The 22776-nt window shown below is 44.8% G+C and overlaps 1 protein-coding gene and 1 long non-coding RNA gene across 5 annotated transcripts in view; one reads left to right on the top strand and one right to left on the bottom strand.

Annotated features, from left to right (window-relative positions):
- LOC306658234 overlaps window positions 1-10396 on the top strand; it is a 29221-nt gene extending 18825 nt beyond the window's left edge. Inside the window, exons 1-3 of one of the 2 annotated variants that reach the window (XR_013762992.1) lie at window positions 3324-3586; window positions 4305-4485; window positions 10261-10396. This is a non-coding gene — a long non-coding RNA (uncharacterized lncRNA). Of the gene's footprint in view, window positions 1-3323; window positions 3587-4304; window positions 4486-10260 lie in introns of those variants that run through there. The other variant, XR_013762991.1, reaches the window with a different exon arrangement.
- Window positions 1-22776, bottom strand: part of MARCHF10 (membrane associated ring-CH-type finger 10) — an 86027-nt gene that overhangs the window by 18958 nt on the left and 44293 nt on the right. For 2 of the 3 annotated variants that reach the window (XM_079134979.1, XM_079134980.1), the window contains exons 5-7: window positions 16461-16613; window positions 10106-11525; window positions 1934-2100 (exon numbers count right to left, since the gene is read on the bottom strand). In XM_079134979.1, coding sequence (XP_078991105.1) covers window positions 1934-2100; window positions 10106-11525; window positions 16461-16613 — 1740 coding nt within the window. The remainder of the gene's footprint in view (window positions 1-1933; window positions 2101-10105; window positions 11526-16460; window positions 16614-22776) is intronic. The other variant, XM_079134981.1, reaches the window with a different exon arrangement.

The raw sequence follows: 22776 nt of genomic DNA, 5'->3' as shown, positions 1-22776 counted from the left end.
TGAGAGGCACCTGAATGTCTGTTATAAAAACATATAATCTAGATCAGCACTATTTTTCCACTTACCCTGTGCCCCGTGTGAGAGTAGAATCTATAGAACTGTGGCCACCATGTCCAGGCAGTAAAAAGAGAAAAATCCCATAAGTCCCCCAGCCTAGCCACTGCAGCAGATGATGATTTACTAGTGTTTATTTTATGCATCAGAAAGCAGAGGACTTATTAGTTACCTGCATGTATTTACTAATTAGGGCTTGTACAGGTTTATACCCCAGTTCTATTTCCCCACTGGGGATATAAAGAAATAGTAAATAATGGAGACTTTTAAAGGGCAAGGATGCACAGTAATCCCTTATCTCCATTTTGTTTGCTTGATTTTTCTTTCTTAGCACCATTCAGTGATGCTTTTGGCTAGAGCGCATCCCATGTGTCTTCCAACCTAATCCTGCTGAACATACCCATACTAGCATCGGCATTTACGAGCATTTAAGATCATTTTCATAACACATTTCATGGGTCTTTTTTTTTTTCTCTCTCTCTCTTTCTCTGTGATAGATGTTTTATTGGCTTGAATTTCTAGTAAGATAAAGCATTGTTTGGCAGAGTCATTAGCAATCAAACTCCACTTGTGTTTTGCTCTCTGGACTGAATTCTTTGCTTGCTGCATGGACATGCGTCTGAGCATCTTGGGAGTGGGGAGTGGGCCTGTGCCTCTCGTGCTAGGATGAGATGCACACGTGGAAAAAGAGCTGAGGGTGACCGTCACTACGATGATGCTGGCGTGCTGTCCTTGGTGAGGGGGCACGGCCACAGCCGTGGGGCCAGAGCAAAGTTCTAGGTCTCCTGGGTGGCCTGAAATAGCAATCAGAACATGGAAGAAGAGGGCAAAGGGACCTGGCTGTGGAGCGAAGTTTTCAGAGGGTTGCGTGTGAAACAGCATCTGTTTTCTTTTTTTCTTTTTTTAGTTCTAGATGGACACAATACCTTTATTTTATTTATTTATATGCAGTGCTGAGAATACAACCCAGGGCCTCACACATGTGAGGCAAGCGCTCTACCATTGAGTCACAACCCCAGCCCAGAGCATCTCTTTTGTAACTGAGTTGCTTGCATTGGTTCATTATTGATGCGTCCTTTTCTTTCTTTCTTTTTTCTTTTGGTTATTCTTAAAGCCATGTGTTGGGAGTTATGCATAAATGATGGGTTTGTTTGAGCCATTAAGGCAGGAAGCTGCTTTTTTTGGAACTCCTGGGTGAAATTCCCCAGTTCGAGAAAGCCTGGCAGCCATGTTTAAAGAAACCCATTTTCTGCCAAGAAAAGTAAATCTACCGATAAGGACTGAGGTTCCCACCGGCCTCTCCCGGGGAGCTGAGAGAGGGCTTCATACCTATTTCCAAGATCAGACTGACAAAGCCAGCACATGGAAATCTCTGTATCTGCTGTGGTTCTAGAAAATCAGATCAGCTCTCTTTCCTTACCCCTATGGCCCACTGGCAGCTTTGCTTGGCATCTTAGGTGACATCCATCCTCCTTCCCCAAATAAAAAGATGTAGACGTGTTTGTGTTTGGGGTCTCTGAAGGGGGACTTTCTGAATTATTTTTGCACAGGGCCCACTGGTGGACCTTATGCTTGCTGAGCTTCAACCACTGACCTGATTCTTCTGTTTCTTTCCCCCTGGGAGGTGATCTTAGCATCTCTGCTCAGGTCTCAAGCAGGAGGAGGATTTGGTAGTAGATGTTTCCAGAATTCTTCCCTCAGACTTAAAAAAAATGTTCACTTCCCTTCCATGATTTGCAGGCAGCATTTATGAGCAAGAATCCTTGGCATGGCCATGTTTCCCCAAGAGTGAGCAGGTGACAAGGCTCGAGGCCCACACAACAGGGTCCCAGATTAATTACACGTCAGGGCCCTTCGCCACTCTCCCGCCCCCACCTACCTGATGTTATTTTCACTTTCAGCCACTTCTTCAGGCACTCTTGGTGAACGAACTGCAGGCTTCCCACACAGCCGCAGGGCTCCAGGAGGGGGTTGGTGGGGGAACCCCCGGCTATCTGACAGATGCGACACAAGTCTCCCTCCTCCTCTGAGTCCTCCTCCAGGAGGCTAAATGGAAAACAAGTGCTCGTGACGTTTGCAGTTTCTACAAATACCGGTTCCCAGGGCATTCATGGGAGAAGGAAGAAGGAAGACACCCCTGCCCTGCCTGCCGGGCTCCTGGGGCTCATCCTCTGTGGCCATTGGGAATTCCTCCAGGTGGGGTTATTGATCATCCACGCACACTTTTCTCTGTAGTTACTAAGATGCACTTTTCTCTATAGTTACTAAGATGCACACTTTTTTCTGTAGTTACTAAGATGCACACTTTTCTCTGTAGTTACTAAAATGCACACTTTTCTCTATAGTTATTAAGATGCACACTTTTCCTATAGTTATTAAGATGTACACTTTTCTCTATAGTTATTAAGATGCACACTTTTCTCTACAGTTATTAAGATGCACACTTTTCTCTGTAGTTATTAAGATGCGCAAGCTGACCAGGACCAGCACTGAGTGCAAACCAGGGAGCCAGGGGTGGAACCTGGGGGTGCACTTGCCTAGCCTGCCTGATGCCCCAGATTCCACCCTGGCACTGCCAAACAAAACACCAAAACAAAAAACAAAGGATAGGCCTCCTGTCAGCCCTGAGCCCCTCCCGCTGCCTCACCACCCGGAGGAGGCAGCCTCCAAATTCGAAGGCCTGTGGGATTCAAGCTCAGAGCTCCCGCTTGAGGCTGCCTCTGAACCCACGTAGTCTTGTGACCTTGGGACAAGCCCCTTACTCTCCCCAGCACCCCATTTCTGGGTTCCTAAAAGGGGCGAGGGTAGCACTACCGCGGCCGGCTCGGCAGGCCAGGCAGACTGGGGGCGCGGCGATGGTGAACCTGGGGGACGCACAGGAAGTGCAGCCAGTGCTGGCCACACGGTTTGCGCCCAGAGGTGTGGCGCTCGGCGGGTGCCGGTTTGGAGGAGTGATGAACCCACACCCCGGGACGTGAGCTCGCCAGTAACGACTCCTGCCAACAAGTGGTGTCCACGTTTCAGAATGTAGGCCGCTGGAGTGCGATGGAGATAGAATCAATGAAAACAGAAGCAAAGCTATGCGGGCCCGGGGATCTGAATGGTCTGGTCACTCAGGTCTGAAGACTGCAGATCTAAGCATGAGGATCAAGGGCTCTGTGGTTGTTGTTGTTGTTATTATTATTATTATTATTTTGTGGTGGTACTGGGGATTGAACCAAGTGCTCTACCACTCAGCCCCTTTTTATCTTTTAAATTTTAAGCCAAGCTCTCACAGAATTGCCCAGGCTAGCCTCGGACTTGTGATCCTCCTACTTTAGCCTCCTGAGTTCCTGGGATTACAGGGGTGCGCCACTGCACCCAGCTCTGTGGTTAATGTTTTGTACATACAGAGTTTATAAATGCCTGAGTCCTAACTTAAGCTCTCTGTCTTCTCGAAGGTATTGGTGGGAATCCATTGGCTACTACATTTTGAGAAAAATATATATGTTTACAAACAAAACTGAAGAAGAAACGGAGAAGAAAAAGAAAGGTCAGGCACTAAGTCATTGCTCCAGAGTGACCGTGGGGTACACTCTGTTTCAGAGAGTTGAGCTTGCTCTTAGAGACAGCAGGCGAAGGACTCCCATCCATCTCCCTTCCCACCCACCCTCTTAAAAAGATAATTACATAGACTGAATCCACAACAGTGCTGGAAAACAAGCAGGTTCGAAATGACAAGGCACTCCAGGAAAGTAGATGCAGAGGTGACCACACTGACAAGACCTGTTCGCAGGAGAAAACCGTGGAGAAGCCAGCGCGGTGGCCCACACCTCTCTAATCCCAGAGGCTCTGGAGGCTGAGGCAGGAGGATTGCAAGTTCAAAGCCAGCCTCAGCAACAGGGAGACCCTAAGCAACTCAGTGAGACCCTGTCTCTAAATAAAATACAAAAAAGGGCTGGGATGTGGCTCAGTGATTGAGTGCCCCTGAGTTCAATGCCAGGTATCCACCTCTCCCCAAAAGAAACCCATGGAGAAGCGCTGACCCAGACCGTTCCCAGCTTGGGGTGCACAACACGTTCGCGGGCAGGGCAGTTATGAAGGTAACTAGCTTAGGCACAGAGGGCTAGTTACTCTGGACAGTCCAGCAACAGTGCCTCTGCCTGGGAACAACCCAGAGCTGAGTGCTATAGAAAGGAAACGCTTCATAAAGCCCTGAGTTTACAAACAAGTCCTTGAGCATCCCCGCTTACACAAAGCCTTCCATTTAGGACAGAGGGCTGCAGAGGAAGCGAGGCACAGCCCGGGGCAACCGTGTTGGCGGCCTCCCTACTGAACCAGCCATTCCTTCCTTTATGGACAATTGGGATCACCTGTCACATGTGGAAACCAGCAGCACAGAGGAGACAAGAAAGAAGAGCCTGCTGACCCTGGAAGAAATGAATGGTTCAGGTAACGGATGAGTTGATTCTCAGGGAAGATTCTAGGGGATGTTGCCCGCTGCTCTGTGAAAGGACCAACCAGAGATAAGAAGAATTTCTGGGGAATTAAAAAAAATATGATTGACAAAATTAAAAAATTCCAGGCGTAGCGCTATTGATTGACAAAATGAAATTCAGCTGAAAGTATAAAGGTAATATTGATCAATGCACCGAGGCAGGATTAGCCTTAATGTGCTAAATTAAAGCAAAATTTATGGGTGAATCCAAATCGTATGGGAAGGTTTTAATAAATAACTTTCAGAAATTGACAAATTCAATAGAAAATAATTGACTAGGAAGATTTTTTTTTTTTTTTTTTTTTTTGGTACTGGGGATGGAAGCCAGGGGCACTGTGCCACACCCAGCCCTTTTTATTGTTTATTTTGAGAGAGGGTCTTGCTAAGTTGCTTAGGGAAGTAGAAAGAACTTTACTCTTCAAACTATATTTTACATATATGTACAGACAATGAGAGAACAGATGCTCTGCACCCCTTACTAATATCATAGCATATTTGTAAATATTGAATATATATTGGGGCACAAAAACCACAGATCATACATAATGCAATTAAATTAGGATGGACAATAAAGATTTTTAAAAGAGGATAACAAAGGGGAATTTACTATATCAAATATTTTTTAAATCCTTAAATTCACGATAAATAAAAGTGTATAATGGATACAGTATTTCAGGCAGATTGACAGAACAGACGTGAAAGTTCATAAACAGACTGACAGGGATCGTGTGAGCCAAGAGACATTCCAGACTCGGAAGGGAAGGATAGAACAGTTGTGGGACAACTGGTTAAATGTGAAAAAATAAAAACAGACATGAGAACCCTGCTTCAAATTACACACCAAAATATATTCCACCCGAATTTAGGAATAGCGACTGTGTAGTCAGAGCTTGCTGTGTTCGAGGCACTCTCTGACATAGGTGAATATTTTAAACCTCATTTAATGGTCACTGTTCCTTGAGGAGTGCCTATATTGTTATTTCTGTTTTCTGGATGGAAAAACAGATTTTAAGAAGTGAAGGAACTCACTCAAAATCATAGAGCTAACAGCTGGTAGAATCAGGAATCAAATCTAGAGCCATAAGACAACATAGCCCATGCTCTTAGCCTCTATGATATAGAAAATGAGAATTATAGAAATATGATAAGAAAGTAATTAGGGATACGTGAGTGATCGTTGGGTTTTCTAAGCCTGGCACCAAATGCAAAAGCCATCAGAGAAAATATTGCCAGATTTGATCAAAAGTAATTTCAAAATTCCGCATGTCAAAAACATCCTGCACGTGAAATATAAAGTAAATCAAATGGGAAAAGTGAAAAAGTGTATACCCGGTATTTGGCAGAGCGTTACCATGTACTTTCTATAAAAAATGTTTATATATTTTAGAAGGTAAAAGCAATACTAACATCCCAAAACAAAAATGGACAAGGGACAAGATCAGTCTATGACAAATGAAGATATGCTAATTTAACAATAAACATGGAAAAAGTTCAGCATCACTAATAAGCATAAAATTTGCAAATTAAACTGATTATATTTTTTGGCTAATCATTTGACAAACATAAAACCCTGGAACTGGCAAGGGTATAGAGAAAAAGGATTCTTACAAAATGGTGGTTGAACAGTTGAAGTCATTTTCTACATGGAAAACCCTAATAATCTACAGACAAAATGTTAGAGTGAATAAGAGTGCCTAGCAAAAATACAGAGAAAATACGTCAATTGCATTTGTATACATCAACAACAAAGGTTTAAAAGAATTTATAATATTGTTTTAATAGCAAACAAAAGAACCTAAAATATATGGAAAGGATTTTATGAAGGAAAAAAAAAATCACAAAATTATACAAAAGACATTAAAGACAAAAGGAGAGAGATACCATGTTTACCAAAGAGCAAAACAGTATCTTAAAGGTACCAGTTCTTCCAGAATAGCCTATAGATTCATTGCAATTGTAATAAAAATCCCAACAAGCAGACTCTTGAGTATAGAGTCAAGGACTCTTAAAAAACAGTGTGGAGTGGGGCACGGGGCTCACTCACTGTAATCCCAGTCATGCTTGTAATCGCCGCAGCTACGAAGGCTGAGGCAGGAGAATCCCGAGTTTAAAGCCAGCCTCAGCAACTTAGTGAGACCCTGTCTCCAAATAAAATATAAACAGGGCTGGGGATGTGGCTTAGTGGTTAAGCACCCCTGGGCTCAATCCCTGGTACCAAAAAATAAAGAAAAAAAAAGAACAATGTGGAGAGGGAGGCTTCGCACCATCACTCAGCAAAGCCAATGAAAACTGCAGACATTAAGATGGTTGGTATTAAATTAGGGAAAGACAGAAAAGACTAATGGAACAAAAAGGAGAGCCCTGAAACGGACTCACGTTGGTTTGGTATGGCATGTTACGCATGGCAAAGGAGGCTGTGCAGATCAGCAGGGAAAATCCTGGGACCATGGCACGTTCATACGGCAAACCCTAAAGCTCACCTCACACCAAGTATTAGAGTCATTTCACAAATTAAGTCCACAACCCAATTCACCTTGAGCCCTAAGTGTACCAAAGCAAAACCGGGATTTTAGAAGAAAACAGGAAGAATGTCATAATGATGTCAGGGTTAGGGAAGGATTTCTTCAACAGGACCAGGTACCAATCACAATCCACAGAGCAGATGGATATATTTGACTACATTAAAATTAAGAATCTGTTTTCATGCCAGGCATGGTCGTGCACACCGTTAATCCCAGCCACTCAGGAGGCTGAGGCAGGAGGATCACATGTTTGAGGTCAGCCTCAGCAATTTAGCAAGACCCTGTCTCTAAATAAATAAATAAATAAATAAATAAATAGGCCTGGTGATGTAGTTCAGGGATAGAGTGCCCCTGGGTTCAATCCCTGGTACCAAATAAATGAATAAATGAATAAATAAATAATAAATAAATTTCAATAAAAGACATCCTAAAGAAAAAGATGGAATATAAATTGGGAAAGGATATTTCCAATACTTAACTCTCAAGGGATTAGATTAGTAACTAGGATATATAAAGGACTCCTAAAATAAAATATAAATATTCTAAAAAAAGAAAAATAAAGACACAGAAAAGGAAACACAAATGGTCATTTAACATTTAAGAGAGCACGTCAAATGCCTAACCTCATTAACAGTCATGAAAATGCAAATTAAAGCCACAATATCATTCTGTTCCCATCAGACTGGCAAATTTGAAGAGCTAATCAACGTAAGTATTGTCAAGGATGCATGACGTTAGATATTGCGGGTGAACAATAGATGGGCATTACTTAGTACAGTGGAAGATGTGCCACCTGGCAGCCCAGCCTTGCATTCCCAGAGCACTCTTCCCACGCGCACCGCGAGGCCTTTGCAAGAACGTTTTGTGCAATGTGGTTTGCAGAAAACAGTAGCATCCTAAATGATCACGGACAGGAGAATGACTGACATTCACACAACCAAATACTTGGTGCCACTTGGGGTGAAGGGAACAAATGAAAAACCAAAATACCAACAAGGGTACATCTCCTTAATGATATGAGGGGAAAAGGCAAGTCACAGAAGAATAGAGATTGCATTTCTGCAGAGTCCAAAAAGGATATTAACATTTCTACAGAATTTAGAAACACACAAAGCACGTAGAGCAAAAAAGTCCCAAACAGGATGAGACAAAATCCAAAGGAACCAAAAACACAATTCAGGAAAGGTCAGGCTGTGGGGAGGTGAGCAGGGAGACAGAGAGATGGGGGGGTGCAGGGCTCCCGCGTGCTCCGGTAGGTAAAGAAGTTTCTGTTAGCTGGAGGTGGGCACAGGGATATCTGGGGCTTTTGTGGTGTGTGTGTGTTAAAAAAAAAAATTTTTTTATTCTCCAAGTGTATATGTATCATATGCTTATTTGTATGTATTACTATAACTAACTGAAGGAAAACATTTTAAAGGTGTTAAGTGGCTTTGAAAAATGGCTTGCAATAGCAAAATAAGACATTTTATAAAACAATATGAACCAATGTTCACTAAAAGTTGCAATTTTTAACAGTGCTTATCTCTGGCGTTAGTTTTCAACAGTGCTTATCTATGGATGTTAGGGTTATAGATGTTTTCCTTTTAAGTCCTTACTTTAAAATATTTCCTAAAATGGACATTTTTGAAATAGTAAGAAAAATATAAGGTTTATTATACACAGAAAAACAGAGCCATCTGATAAAACAACAACGAACAAGAGCTGTTTCATGTGTTACCGTGCCTAGAAATGCATGCATTTAAAATGATTGAGCCAGGCGTGGTGGCACGTGCCTGTAATCCCAGCGGCTCAGGAGGCTGAGGCAGGAGGGTCACAAGCTCAAAGCCAGCCTCAGCCATGGCCAGGCACTAAGCAACTCAACGAGACCCTGTCTCTAAATAAAATACAAACAACTAGGGCTGGGGATGTGGCTCAGTGGTTGAGTGCCCCTGGGTTCAATCCCCATTACCCAAAAAAAATTACTTTGAGCCCAAAGGCATCACCTTGGGATGGTGGTGTCCAGTGTTCTGACCCGCATGTCTGAAGCTATTGTCTCAGGTTAAGTGAGGAGGGGTTGGGGAGGACTCTTGGCCTTGTTTATCATGGGAAAGAAAAGGTAGTGGCGACCAGAAAGCTAGTTCTGGAGTTAAAGAGGTAGGAGATATATGCAGTCACCCCTCCTTTTCCCATTTTTAATTCATTGCCAGGCAAGTTTTCTGCTTACAAATGAGCATCCGTAGGATAATGAATGACCCAAATGAGCCATACTAACATACACAAGGAAGGCTCCAGTTCCAAGAATCAATTTCCAGATCTGTAGGCCTAGATTAGGGCACAGTAAACACCTATCACAAACGAAATGGTGGGATTCTGACCCAGTGTTTAATGATAGCTTTAAAAAGTATCCAATTTCATAGCTGTGAAATATCCTAAAATCACCTCATGAGAAAGGAAAGATCAAAGAAAAGGGCAATTCAAAAAAGATCTTGTTTTTTTCTCTCCCGGGCACAAGAAAGAGCACATAAAATGGAGGCAGTGGCTACCCCAGCTCAGCCCCTCGGAGGACTGAGGTAACTATGGTAACCGTTCGGGAACTGGCTTTCCGTTTGGAAGGTTCAAATTCTAGAACTGTTGGTTTGATTTGGGATAAGTCCCAACAGAGAGCTGTGAACTTCAAGTGCTGAATGGTTCATTCTCTGGGGAGATAACAACCTTTTCATGAAAAATCCTGGTTCTTAATTGCTGGGGAGAAAAGCCAGCCCTATTCCATCAGAATCCATTACATCTAGCAAACGTTCCTTTCTTAAACTTATGGTGTTCAAGGAAAAAACACTTTGGGAATACTGAAGATATTGAGCAGAAATACCAAACTTTTCTTTATTCATACATCTATTCTAAGAGCAACAAAATAGGGACAATTTCCTCAAAATAAGCAATCATTAATATGTCAAGGAACAGGCTGTGGTTTAGATAAAATTCCCATGACTCTAATCTAATGAAAGCAATACTTACTTCGCATTGGAAGAAATGGAAAAGAATATGTGTATTTATACATGTAACTATGAATCCTCACCTTTCTTGCAATTTCTTGAGTTTCTCAGGGTCTGTCTTTATCTCGGTGGCCTCCTTTCCATCTGTGAACCTGGAGACTGCCACACTGCTGCCATTATCATTTTGATTTGGGAAATCAGACACTGCGAAGAACGTGAAAGGTATGTTTTCTTGTAGGGATCCAGGCACCGGCAAGTGACCTTGTAAATTCCTTCTTGTTGGAGAGGAACCAGGAGACTGCACCAAGGACAATCTGTCTTGAGGATTTGTGAAGAGATCTTCTGCATATAATGGAGCCCCCCGAGGCTGGCTTGTTAAAGTAATGTCTTCGGCTCCCCTGACATCAAATTCATGCCCACTGTTTACTGGGAAATAATTGTGGTTTTCAGCACTGGCAAATGGATTCCTATTTCTGATAGGGGACAATGGCCGGCGAACATTGAACCTTGAGTTTCCCTCTGTACTTGAGCTGTGACCTAAAGGAGATGACATTGACAAGTCTACTGGAACATCATCTCTCAGAGCAAAATGCATTAATGATCCGGGGGTGTAATAAGATGAATTCATTGATGATCTTGAGGCTATTGGTCTACCAGAAAGTAAGTGGTCAAGAGAATTTCTGGAACCATTTAAATAGTCTTGCCAATCTCTTTCATAATCATGGATACCAGGCCGGTTTTCCGTAGAAATGCAATCACTAGGTACATTTTCAGCATTGACACCACCATCTTGTTTGGGCTCAGAATTGGTGTCCAATGAATGAAAGGTCTTTTGCTCTTTTTCACTTCCACCACCAACATTGTCCTTAGACTCCGCATCAGGGAGCTTGGGGTCCTGGAACATTTTTTGCCCTATAGAAGATTGCCTTGTAAGCAATGGCTCCATTGCATTGCTTATTCTTGATGAGCCATGACTGGGCTCGCTTCTTCTTAAAGAATTACCTCTGCAATGTTCAGTGTTTTCTTCAAAATTTTTATTTTTGGTCTGAGTAGCTGATGTCCCAAGAAATCGACTTCTCTTATGGTTGGAGGGAGAACGGGGTGAGCGCATGCCAACCAAAAGAAGTTCTTCTTCTATGCGGGTTTCCTCCTCAGTGTCATCATTATCTCTTTCAGCATTTAATGATATAACAGAAAAGAAATCTTCATCTCGGAACCTAAATGGCGCCCTTCTTGGCCCCCCCACGATGGTGGGCATGAGTGGTGGCCCCAAGGGCTCACTTAACACTTGAGAACTCTTTGTTCCTTGGAAAGTTTGGGTTGGGGTTGAATGTGGCTCACTCTGGGAAAGAGCACTTGGGTCTCCTTTTTTGGCTCTCTCAAGGGGGTTCTCAGCCGCCATCATCAGTGGTGAGGAGGAGACTAAGTTTCTTCTCTCTCGGGTTGGCCTCTTTAGCTTAGTCTCGCCTGCCCATAGTGGGGCTTCTTGTTGAACTACTGGATCTGCATGGACAAGAGACAAATTTGTCATGCTATTAAAAGTACCCATGGATGAAAGCCCTTTGCACCAAGCATGAGAATCCTTTAAAGATAAGAAAAAGCCCTGGAGAAGAAAACGTGAATGGCCAAAATGGCAGAAGGTACAGGAGGAGCCCCACACAGCCAGCTTCTTCTGACTGCTTCTGGGTCCTCCTTTGTGCCCTGTGGAGTTCCGGCTGGTTCTAGGGAGATAGGGTGCCCCTAAGCACAGATTCTTTCTGCAGAAACTTCTAGAGGAATGGCCCAGCTCCAGGACAGTCAGAGGTGAGGATGGATAATACTGGTTTTCATTCTGTACGTAATGAAGGAAAGCCAGCACTCTGGCAACAACTTCTTCAAAAACAACAGGTCCTTTCTCATCCAAATTCACCTGACATACATTTATGACACTCCTGCTTCACACACAGTTTTAAAAAAATGTATGAAAAGTATGTTCATCTTGGCAGATGGGGAGGAGGGCCCTAGAATCCAGTGCCCAGGTACACTGAAGATTGTGGCCATGCTTGCCACTTAGTGAAAAATAATAATTTTAAATTTCTCAAGAAATCATGATCTTTCATAAACTCATAACCTCTGGTTATCATAGATTCCCCAACGTCCCCCACCTGCCCGATTTTACAGTAGGAGATAAAGTGCCCAATGAGTAGGAATTTTTATTGGTGAGATCACTTATTCAAAACCTGCCTTACACAAGTAATGAGTAAGCGCTACTTATTGAGGATATACGCTGAGCAGAACTACACCAGCTGTATCACACACACAGTTCTATGAAATAGGCTCCATAATCATACCACATTATAACTGAGGACACCAAAGCTCAGGAAGGTCACATAGCTTGCCCAGGATCATATTTCTAGAACGTGATGGAGTGAACATTTGGCCCCAAGCCTGTTTGATGGGAGGGTTTGTGTTCTTAACCACTGTCCTTATTATCCCTTAGGAAACTGGCTGGACTTCCAATTTCCTTGTGAAAACCAGGATGCAGAGGAATTCATTGTGGTGTGTGTGTGTGTGTGTGTGTGTGTGTGTTGTGTGTGGTGGAGGGTTATTCACCCTGATGGCTGAAACTGGAAGTACTCCTCTGATCCCATTTCTCTTTTTTCCCCTCCTCAAGTGAGCCACCCACTCTGCCCTGCTCTCTGTTATTCTGTGGGTCTGATGAGACTCTGCTGTCCTTATCACTTAGTCTCTAAAGCAGTTCAACTGCCTGTCGAGTGGACAGGACTTTGTGGGGCCTCGGAAGGTCTGTGATAACAGCTTTGCTGGGGAAATGCAAATCCTTGGAGCAGCCAGAGCAGCCAAGGGCTAAGTCAATACCGACTTGCTTTAATTGAGCTGCCTCGCAGGGGAGCCCCAGCTCCAGTCTCTAACGTCCTAATACTCGGTAAGCTTCTTTTATTGTTAACTGCATAGGACACTCAGCGACACAGTGCGAATCTTTACTCATCAGCTCTTCCAAAAGTCAGTTAAACTCTCCTACCAGGCCCCTCATGGGGTTTATAAACCCCAGTAAGAGATTTATCAGTAATTCAAGGACATTTTGAGCATCTGGCTGTGTGTGCACAGGAGTGTGGCGTGTGTGCCCACCCCACTGGGCTGATCCACACTTTGGGAGACTCCTGCTTCTACATAACCAACTGAATTCTGATCGTTTCTTTCTTTCTTTTGAGGAAAAAATATGAAGGCATCAAAGTACAGACTCTGATGGATTGGTTTTCGTTTTGGATTTGAGGAAGGTTCCAGAAGCAGGCTCATGGTGCTGGAACCCAAGTCTTATGGTCATTTCCAGAACTCACCTCCCTAGCTGGAGAGTGAGGGGCTGTGCCCACCCCCCTCCATGCCCCTTTGGATTTAGCCCAGGCCTCTGAGCAGGCAAGGGGAAGACACCTGGACGGCTGGGAATGAGCTGGGTGGCTTCTGAAAACAAAGAGAGGAGACTCAACAGGAGCCATGAGCTCATTGCACGGAAGACACTGAGCTGGTGACAGGGGCCTCTGAAGCAGAAGTCCCAGACTCCCGCAGCTCCCAGACAGAACACACCAGGGACCACGTCTTCACCCTCCTTGTCACCACAACCGTCTCCTCTTTAAAAATTCAATCAGAGCTTCTCTGGTATATGTGTGTGTGTGTGTGTGTGTGTGTGTGTGTGTGTGTGTGTGTGTGTTTCCTAAAGGTGGCAGACTGCGGCATTCTATATTTATGCTATTTTAACCCCATTTTTTTTTGTGTCTATCAAAGAGGGAGCAGACTTCAGTGGCTGGGAATAAACCCTGCACTTGGTTTGCCAGGGATGTGCTATTCATAGCTCAGGCCGTGCAGCGCAGACACTGGATGCTTCTCTGAGGCCTGCCTGGCCTCCAGCTGGGGCTGGAGGGCCTGCCACCGCCAGGAGTTCCAGGCATATGGAAATGAAACCGGAACAAGCGACCGTCTACCCTGAGATGAAGCCTTTGGTCTGGACTTCCTCGTGTGCTTGACCAATAGTGTCCTAATTCCAACAGCCATTTACTTTTCATTTGTTTTTTCCCTTCTGGTTATAAAAGTGGCCCATGATCACTGGAGAAAATAGAGAAGAGGATGAACTAATCCAAGTCTGCCCATGACTCATGGCTCAGGTGACCGTTTGCTCATGTTCTGGACTTTGGGGAGTTGCAGACTAAAGACCCCAGGTTATTTTCATCCTGCAGTAGTGCTTTGGCTCAGCATTTGAACATGAATTGAACATCTTCAGATGGAAGCATGTACGTGTGGCGTACCTCATAATCCGTTATGTATCTCCCCTGCCATACCCACCTCGTCCCTGAAGGCATTTGAACTTACAGCCCAGGGCTCCCTTATCTAGAGGTAGTCTTTTAAAAAAAACAAAACTGGTATGTTTCTGTATACCCGAATGTATGTCCTGCTTTCTTTCCCTAAACATTTCATTGTACGCATAATCTCATGTCATTATTCCTTAATTATATTATCATAATTACAGTTTAAGGGTACATAAAATGAATGTATCATAATTGTGAACTCTTCCCCTGTTTCGGGGCATATAGACAGTTTTGGGGTCTTTGCTGTCACAGATCCCACTGTGATAAATCTCCTTGCTTGCGCATCATTGACGACACATCATCTTTTCTTGGAATAGATTTGTGGGGGTGGAGTTGCCAGGTCAAAAGGTATGAACTTTCTAGAAGGTTTTGACACATGTTGCCAAATTTCTTTCCAGACAGTTTGCACCAAATTACCCTCCTGGTGGGACACAAGAGCATCTCTGTCATAACTGTGTCACCGGCAATCCTTATCAATAGCATTGGACACAAAAGTGCCAGGAGGTGTTAGCTTTGGCTTTACTACCACTACTAAATATTATTTTAAAATCCTTAGTCAAGTTGGCAGGCCACATTGAGCTCACATGTGAATTTACATTTACTACCTATTAAGGCTGAACTTCTGTTTTAAGTGTTGATCATCTGTGTGTCTCTTACCCCCCCTCCTCCATTTTTCTCTTAGGTATTTGTGTGTGTGTGTGTGTGTGTGTGTGTGTGTGTGTGTGTGTGTGTGTGTGGTGTGTGTATGAGAGAGAGAGAGAGAGAGAGAGAGATTGATTTTTTTCTGTATTATCTTGATTACATTTGCTTCAAATCTCTCGCTGTTCAAATATCTGACTCCTACTCCAATTTATCTAAGCCACATTAGAATGTGAGGAAAGAAACTGAAGGGAGATTTTAATTGGGGAAAGAGGAGGAGGCTTGGGACAACAACTGGGGGTGGGGGAAACCACAGGAAAATGAAAGATGTCTCCTGGGTGCAGATAGAGGGTTGAACAAGCCCCTTGGGTTGAGGAATGTTTCATATGCAGACAACGCCATCTATCAAATAATACCTGAGAGCTCACGGAAGACCACTGGGGATGTGGCAGATCAGAGGCTGACGATGGTTCAGAGCCTTCTGTGTGGACTTACTATGTGCTGGCGCTGGTCTATGTAATATTTCACTAAGCCGTTGCGACAATAGGACAAGGTAGATTTCATTATCCTTGTTTTAAGATAAGGGGACCGTATCCCAGTGTGGCTACATGACCACACAGGACCCCACAGCCAGGAGGAAGAAGGGGAATTAGAACTGGGGTCTGCCCTAAAGCTCATGTCCTTTCTGCCAGGAGGCATTCTGTCACTGGGGTCCCTTGGGACATCTCAACGCTACAGGTTGCGTCTCATTCCAAGCCATCTAAATACTCCCAAGTTTTTCTACGTGTGTCCACCATAGAATATGTCACATTTAAATACAAAGGTTACCAGGTTTATTTGGTAACTAAAGTGTGATACTCAGTGGTTTCTCTAAGGGCAAGTTTGGCTATGACGCATGGCTTCCCTTGAGTCCTAAGGCAGCTCCTTTGGTCCTGTTCTACTTTTCTTCCTGCCAAAGCACCAAGCCAGTGCTTTGAAATCAAGCATATATTCATTTTGATATGTCTTGCACACTAAGCTCTTGCTGCTATGACTGCCCTGGATCAGAGGGGAGCAGCTCTCTCAGAGGTCAACAGTCTGCTGCCATGGACATCCATCGTCCCCCTCCCGGGTGGGACCGCCCCAGAACTGCAGGCTGCTTTTCCATTTTCCCCCAGTTCCCGTCCACTCAGAAACACACCTTGTCATGTTCATGGGGTAATGGGAGAGAAAATAAAAGATCAATTCCTCCACCGCCTTTCCCACCAACGTCTGTTGGAGGAAAACAAAAACAAAAACCCAAGATCCAATAATTTGTTTTTAAAACCTTTCAAGAGTTTCATCTTAAGGCAATTCTCCCTCACATAAAAGCACAGGCATTTACAAACCAGGAAGAATCCACCGGGTGACAGCACAAGCCAGTCCTCTTCCCTGAGGACCAAGGTACAGCAGCCACCATCCTTACCTGCTCCCCAGAGAGTCTGTGCCTTCGCAGGCAGCTGTGATTTCTGTCTGCTTCTGTCCCCAGATGCTCTTGGGCTGTGCATTTCTGGGCTGACTGTCAATCTCCCCAAGTTTGGCCTCCTCTTCCTTGATAAAATCTTTGGTGCCTGTGCTGCTGAAAGTGCAAAATCTTTTCAATAATTAATTTTTTACAGGAAAATAACTTCCATATAAAGAATGCTCAAAGGGCCCAACAAGGGGGGTGGGGGTGGGGGTCACAGGAACTTAAGAGAATGGACCCAAGAGATCAGAGGAACTCTGAGGAAACCTGTTCCACTCCCTGATAGCCACATGAGCTTGGGCAAGATTTCTCCACCTCTCCAAGCCTCCTCTTGTCACATGGAAATAGTAATACCCACTTTGCAAGACTATGATCACCATTAATGAGCACCCATGACACCTGCAATGCATAGGGGTCTTTCACTAAGAAGTTTCTAGTTTCCAAATTTGAGTCACAGCATGGTTTGCACCTGCATATTAATGTCCTCGGGTTGTTTGTTAGCAGCAAACGTTACCTTACAGGAAGGTTCCATCCACTTTTCCTTGCCCACATCCTACCCACCACTGGGCCGGTGCAGGAGGCAGTAGCCGGAGTACTACGGGGGACTGCATTCCCAGGGAACACTTTTTAAAAATTCGTATTTGGATTTAGGCCACTAATTGGTAGGAATAATGTCAGGTTTCTTCTTCACGTGTATCTAGGGCCGGTGCACATGAATGTGAGGGAAAGCTGCAGTATTTTCCAGGCATCTCTGCAAGTTCTTGGGCTCACAAGGCAGTTATATTGTGAATATCTGCACTTCCACCCCCAGGAGAGAATTTGCCTGGCTTGTCCCCTTTTAGACAGTTTAGAAGTTTCACAAGTAGATGCAGCCAGCAGGCAACAGGGTAGGGCTGGGACAGGACCTGATGGCATGTGAGAGCACAGCCCTTCCTGGCGCGTGGGGACAACAGGATTCACGTTCCAGAGTGTGGGCTGTGGTTGCGTGAATAGTTTCCATCCAGATTCAGGGAAGGGAGGAAAGTTCTCTTTGGCAGACTGTGAAACCTAGTGTAATACAATGACTAGGTCCACTTCCTTCTAACAGGTTCCAGGAGGGCAGGCGCTGGGGCTGGAGCATCACGGAACTTGCTAGAAGAGGGGGTGCTGGTGGTGTTGAGTCAGCTTAGAGCAAGTCAGTAGGGCCTAGAGAAGTTGTGGCATGGCCAGAAAGGAGGAGAGAGTGTGGAAGTTCTCTGGAAAATGTCAGTATGTTCTTTGGAGGGAGTGAGAGGAGGAGGGTGAAAGAGGAAGGGATCAGGGCTCTTACGGGAGGGGGACTCTGGGAGGGGGTCTGGAGGAGGGCAGCATTTTCTCAGCACCCAAAGTTGCAGTGCTTGAATCTAGAGTTTCTCCCTCCTCACCAAGCCCTCATCCCTCCTCAGCTCCCAGAGACCAACAACTGCTTCTCTTCCCTCACCTGACTGACAGAAGGAAGCCGTAGGATTCTCCATCAGGAAGAAACAGGGCAACCAGGGAAGGAAGGCGTGGAGCTCAGGCCAAGTCCTAGTTAGCAGGATTTCACTTTGGTTCCCAGCAGAATATTCAAATTTCCTCCACCCGCCAGGTAGCAGGCCTTTCTACTGCTACCCCCTCACCCCCACTCCACCCACACACCTTCATGGAGTGATCCTCCCTCCTAGGAAGTCTTTCTCCCCAGCCCACACCAGCAAGCAGGTCCTTCAAGATCTGTTTTTTGTCGACTGCGTCTGCTTGACTCTGCCTTTTCTAGAGACCTTGCTTTCAGCCTTTGAAGGCCATTAGCATTTAAGTTTTCAAAAATTGCTTAACGTGTATGTTTTTTTCTCTCCAAGTAGCCTATAAGCTCCTTAAGGACAAACGCTCTCTCCTGGCCAGTCTGTGTGTTGCTTCACACTGTTACGCAGGACTAATAATAATTGCTTAGTATTTGCAGGGCTCCAGAAGATGCATTCAGCCCAAACTATGGGGAACTTCAAAACTAGAATAATGGTTTTGATGTGCAAAACATCCAGGAGAGCTTAAGATAACAGATTATTTTGTTATTGTTGCTCAGAAAACTGCTTTCTTTAAAACATGAGATCTCTTAATTTCTAAAACGATTACCATGGTTTTTGTCATTGAGTTCCAGCAAACTAAACTAACAAAGCTGAACACCCAGAGATTATTTCACTAGGTCTGGCAGTGAAGCCTCAGGATCCTCTGACCTTTGGCAATTTGAACCTCAGTTTCTGCAACTGTAAAATGGGAATTTCTTATCTTAAGCTACTGTAAAATTTAACAATAGTATATATAAATGACCTAACTTAGTGTCTAGAGTCTATTAGCTGCTAAAAACAGTAGGTGCTTCTTCTACCACAATGAATATTAATACTAATACTACTAATCAAGGAAAATTAAAGTCACTCCCATGAGAGAAGTGAATTTGACCAGAAACTCATTGTCATGCAGGTTTTGCAGGTTGAGAATAACTTATTCAGCAGCCTGCATTCCTGTGTAGTTCTTATTGATTCTCTCCCAAGCCTTCTCTTCTAAAATCCAAAAGGCAAATAGCAACTCTTTTTATTATAATTTGTTCAACAAATACCTGTGTGCCTTTGCTATGCAATGATTTGAGGGTTCACAAAGATGAGTAAGACATTTTTGGTCATGACCTTAAAAATTATGATCTTATTTGGCTGCATTGCTGACTTCTTGTCTGAGATACCCTTTTCATCCCATGGAAAGCAAGCTCTTGCAAAATGTTCTTTCTTCTCCATCTCCAATCACAGTCACAAATGAGTGACCTTGATTGCATAGTCTGTGTACATGAACTTAAGAGTTTCAAACGTTCACCAAGCCCATTCTTATTCACCATACCGACATGAATTGTGAACCAAATTTCAGACCTGATCATGGCACAGTGCATATGTTAGCCTGCAGGAAATTCAAGCCATATGTGCCCCAGGATGTGAACTATATAAACTTCCTCTTCAGGTGGCAGGACAAGCCCTCTCTGCCTTGCAGAAAAAAGGGGGTGTTTTGTTCAGGAGTTTCATCTCCAGGTAACCCAATATTCTGCACATCCATGCATTTGGGGAAGAGTGTGTTTGGCTTTAGACAACATGTAGCCCATACACTCTTTCAGTATCTGAGCAAAGGGATGCCTCCGATAGCAAAGAAACCAAGCAGCTATTTTGATAAAGGGTGTCTTCTGATCATGCTGGGAAACTGGAATTGTTACTGCAATAGATCGTATTTGGACCAGGAAAGGGGGAAAAAATGGTAGAAGTCTCATATATATTCAAGACCCTCACAACTGAGAACCAAGTCCATCCACCTCTATATGTCCATTCCATGCACTTGATAATGGTTCAGTTGCCTCACATCACTGGCCATACACAGACACGGTTCCTGACAAACACAATTGAAAAGAAAGAGGAAAAAACAGTTCCTGAACCCTTATCCTTGCCCAGTGCTACCTTGACCAGGGTTCCTGGTGCCTAGGTGCTGCTGCTGGGATTCCATCTAGGAGATCTTGCTTTGAAAAGGTGATTGCTCCCTTTGGATCATGAGAAGAATTACAGTGTAATTATAAGAGCCAGTGTTGACCTGGTGTAATAGGCAGCTTTCTATACAGTCACAAATAACAGGTCACATCTATTTGCCTATTTGAGTCTGCTGGAAATGTATGTTGTCTCACACACCCAGAGGAGATCTTAATTAAGGCTTAATTATGTACCATAAATATGTTTTATTTTAGAACGCAGGAGGTGGGATTTTTGATTTTAGGAAATGCAATGCCTAATAAGTAGGCAGGAGAAGGAATGTCAACACTGACTGAGCCTTTCAATCTGTCCCTCCTCAGCGTGGTCTGGACGGGCTTTCAGTTCCAGTGTGTGTTTTCAGAAGGACCTGCCTGGTGCCACCCTCTCGGGGCCGCCTCAGTGGCTGCTTATTCATAGGGCCAAGGGTTTGATTAGACACAGCAGAGCCTGCTGGGTTTCTGGTGGTGATGTTCCAAAGAGTGCCCGACACGGGAGTTAAGAAATCAAGAGAGTCTCCAGAGATGATGGGATTTTATTGGTTGTTCACTTCTTTAACGCTAGAGGAAGCTGAGCCCAAAGTAAGCAGCAGCGTTGTCCAGTCTTCCTGCTCCCCTGCACACCACACTTCCTGGTATTGTTCATGGCATTGTTCTGGCCCCTCTCCTGTCATCTGCCTTCTGGGAGCCTGATGTTCCCTCCTCCCTGACTCCTCTGTGCTGTGTGCCTTGCCAGGGGCGACTTACCACATGAGGTAAATTTTACTGGGCCTTCTGGGGCCGGACATGCACAGCACAGGTGTTTCAGCTGGAGTTGGGCAGGAGACAGGGAAGTAGCAGAGGGATGCTGGAGACCCGGGTGTGGGACTTGAGGTGGGAGTGAAAGAGGAGTTTGCATAGGTGGGAAGGACAGTCGGAGGCGGGGAAGAGGAAGACCCCTGGGCTGCTGGGGAGGCCGGTGGCACTAGTGGCAGGAGGAGGCAGCAGTAATTGGTATTGGGCTGCATGACGGGAGAGAAAGCAAAGACGGAGCAGAAAGGGGAATATTCAACACAGAACAGGGGGTGCTCGCTGCTGTCACCTGCATAAAAGAAAAAGAGCAATCAGGAAGCAGCACTCGAGGTGGGAAAGGACATTAAAAAAGTCTGTGAATGAATCAAAACTCAAAAATGGTTCTTCAGGGGTGGGAGTGGGGCCTCCAGGTGTGGCGGGCACAGCAGGCCTGGCTCCTGCCCAGGAGCCTCCGCGCCTAGCTCTGACTCACCCAGGAGTTAACCAAGGAGAGAGGCATCACCTTCACACCCCTTTCCAGCCAAGAGTCTCGGGCAGCCCTGGCAGATGTAGGCAAGTTATTCCCCAGCAAGTTCCTGAACATCCTGAGGCAGCCATGTGGAAGGCTCAGTCCTCCCTCATCCCCCACAGCCCGTCTAACACGCTGTTCCGGCGGCGGCAGATGGCGGCCTGCTCTCCCCCATCTCCAGCTCCAGCTGCCCCCGCGCAGGAGGCTGTGGTCATGCCCTGGTCTGGCCTTTCCACTACAGAGGGGAAGCTTGGGAAAAGAGAAAGCAGCAGAGAGATCCTGGTGGGAGCATGGGAGGGAGGAGAGTCAAGGAGGGAAAGGCAGGTGGACAAGAGAGGTGTCCAAGTGAAATTAATGACTTGAACACGAACCTCATGCTCTAACTGCCAATTTCTCTGGAGGCAGAACCTGGGCGCCTGTGGAGTCATGATTCAGAGCGACTCCCTCATGCCTGCCCCTAGCCAGCTCGGTCACCTTGAATCCACTGCTTACCTTCTCCGAACCTGCTTCCTCGTCTGCAAAATGAGACAGGTGTTTTCTCTGGCCTCGCTTCTCCTAGGCTGGTGCTTGGATGAGCAGCATGAACATCACCTGGGAGCTTCTTAGAAATGCAGACTCTCAGCCCACCCAAACCTACTGAGTCAGAACCCGCATTTCATCAAGGTGTTTCCCATGAACACTAAAGTTTAAGAAGCAAGGCTCTGAGACAGCTGCCCACACCTCTGTGATGAGGTCTTTGTAGGGCTTGTTCAAAGCACTTTTGCAGAGCCCCGTTTCGGAGATTCAGTTGCTGCTGTGCTTAGGATCAGTGTCCTCAAAAGGTCCACGTGCTTGCTACAGGCTTGGTACCCAGGTTGGTGTTAATAGATCATTGAAGATGTGCCCTCAAAGGGGATTGTGGGTCCCTGGTCACCTTCCTCTTTCTTTCTTTCTTTCCTTTCTTTCTTTCTTTCTTTCTTTCCTTTCTTCAAGTTTCCTTCTTTTCTTTTTTTTCTTTCTTCTTTCTTCTTCTTCTTTATTTCTTCTTTCTTTCCTTTCTTTCTTTACTTTCTTTCTTGATCTTTCTTCTCTTTCTTCTTTCTCTTCTTTCTTTCTTTTTCTTGTCTCTTCTTTCTTTCTTTTCTCTCCTCTCTCCCTCTCCTTCTCTCTCTCTCTCCCTCTCTCTCTCTCTCTCTCTCTCTCTCTCTCTCTCTCTCTCTCTCTCTCTCTTTCTGGCCGTAAAGTGAGCTTTTTTTGCCTCACCACAGGCCCAAAGCAAATGTGTCTACCCCAACCTTAGACTGGAACCTATAAAACTATGAGCCAAAATAACCCTTTTCTCCTTCTAAGTTAATTATCTCAGGGATTTTGTTAGTGGCATGAAGCTGACTAACACAGACACTCTGGGTCAAGGATGGGAAATAGGAATTTGTGTCTCAACGAAGCACCTCCCTGGT

The sequence above is a fragment of the Sciurus vulgaris genome, assembly GCF_902686455.1.
Source record: "Sciurus vulgaris genome assembly, chromosome: 3".
Lineage (NCBI taxonomy): Eukaryota > Metazoa > Chordata > Mammalia > Rodentia > Sciuridae > Sciurus > Sciurus vulgaris.
Note: the sequence above shows the minus strand (reverse complement) of the source record. Positions and strands in the feature narration are given on the sequence as shown.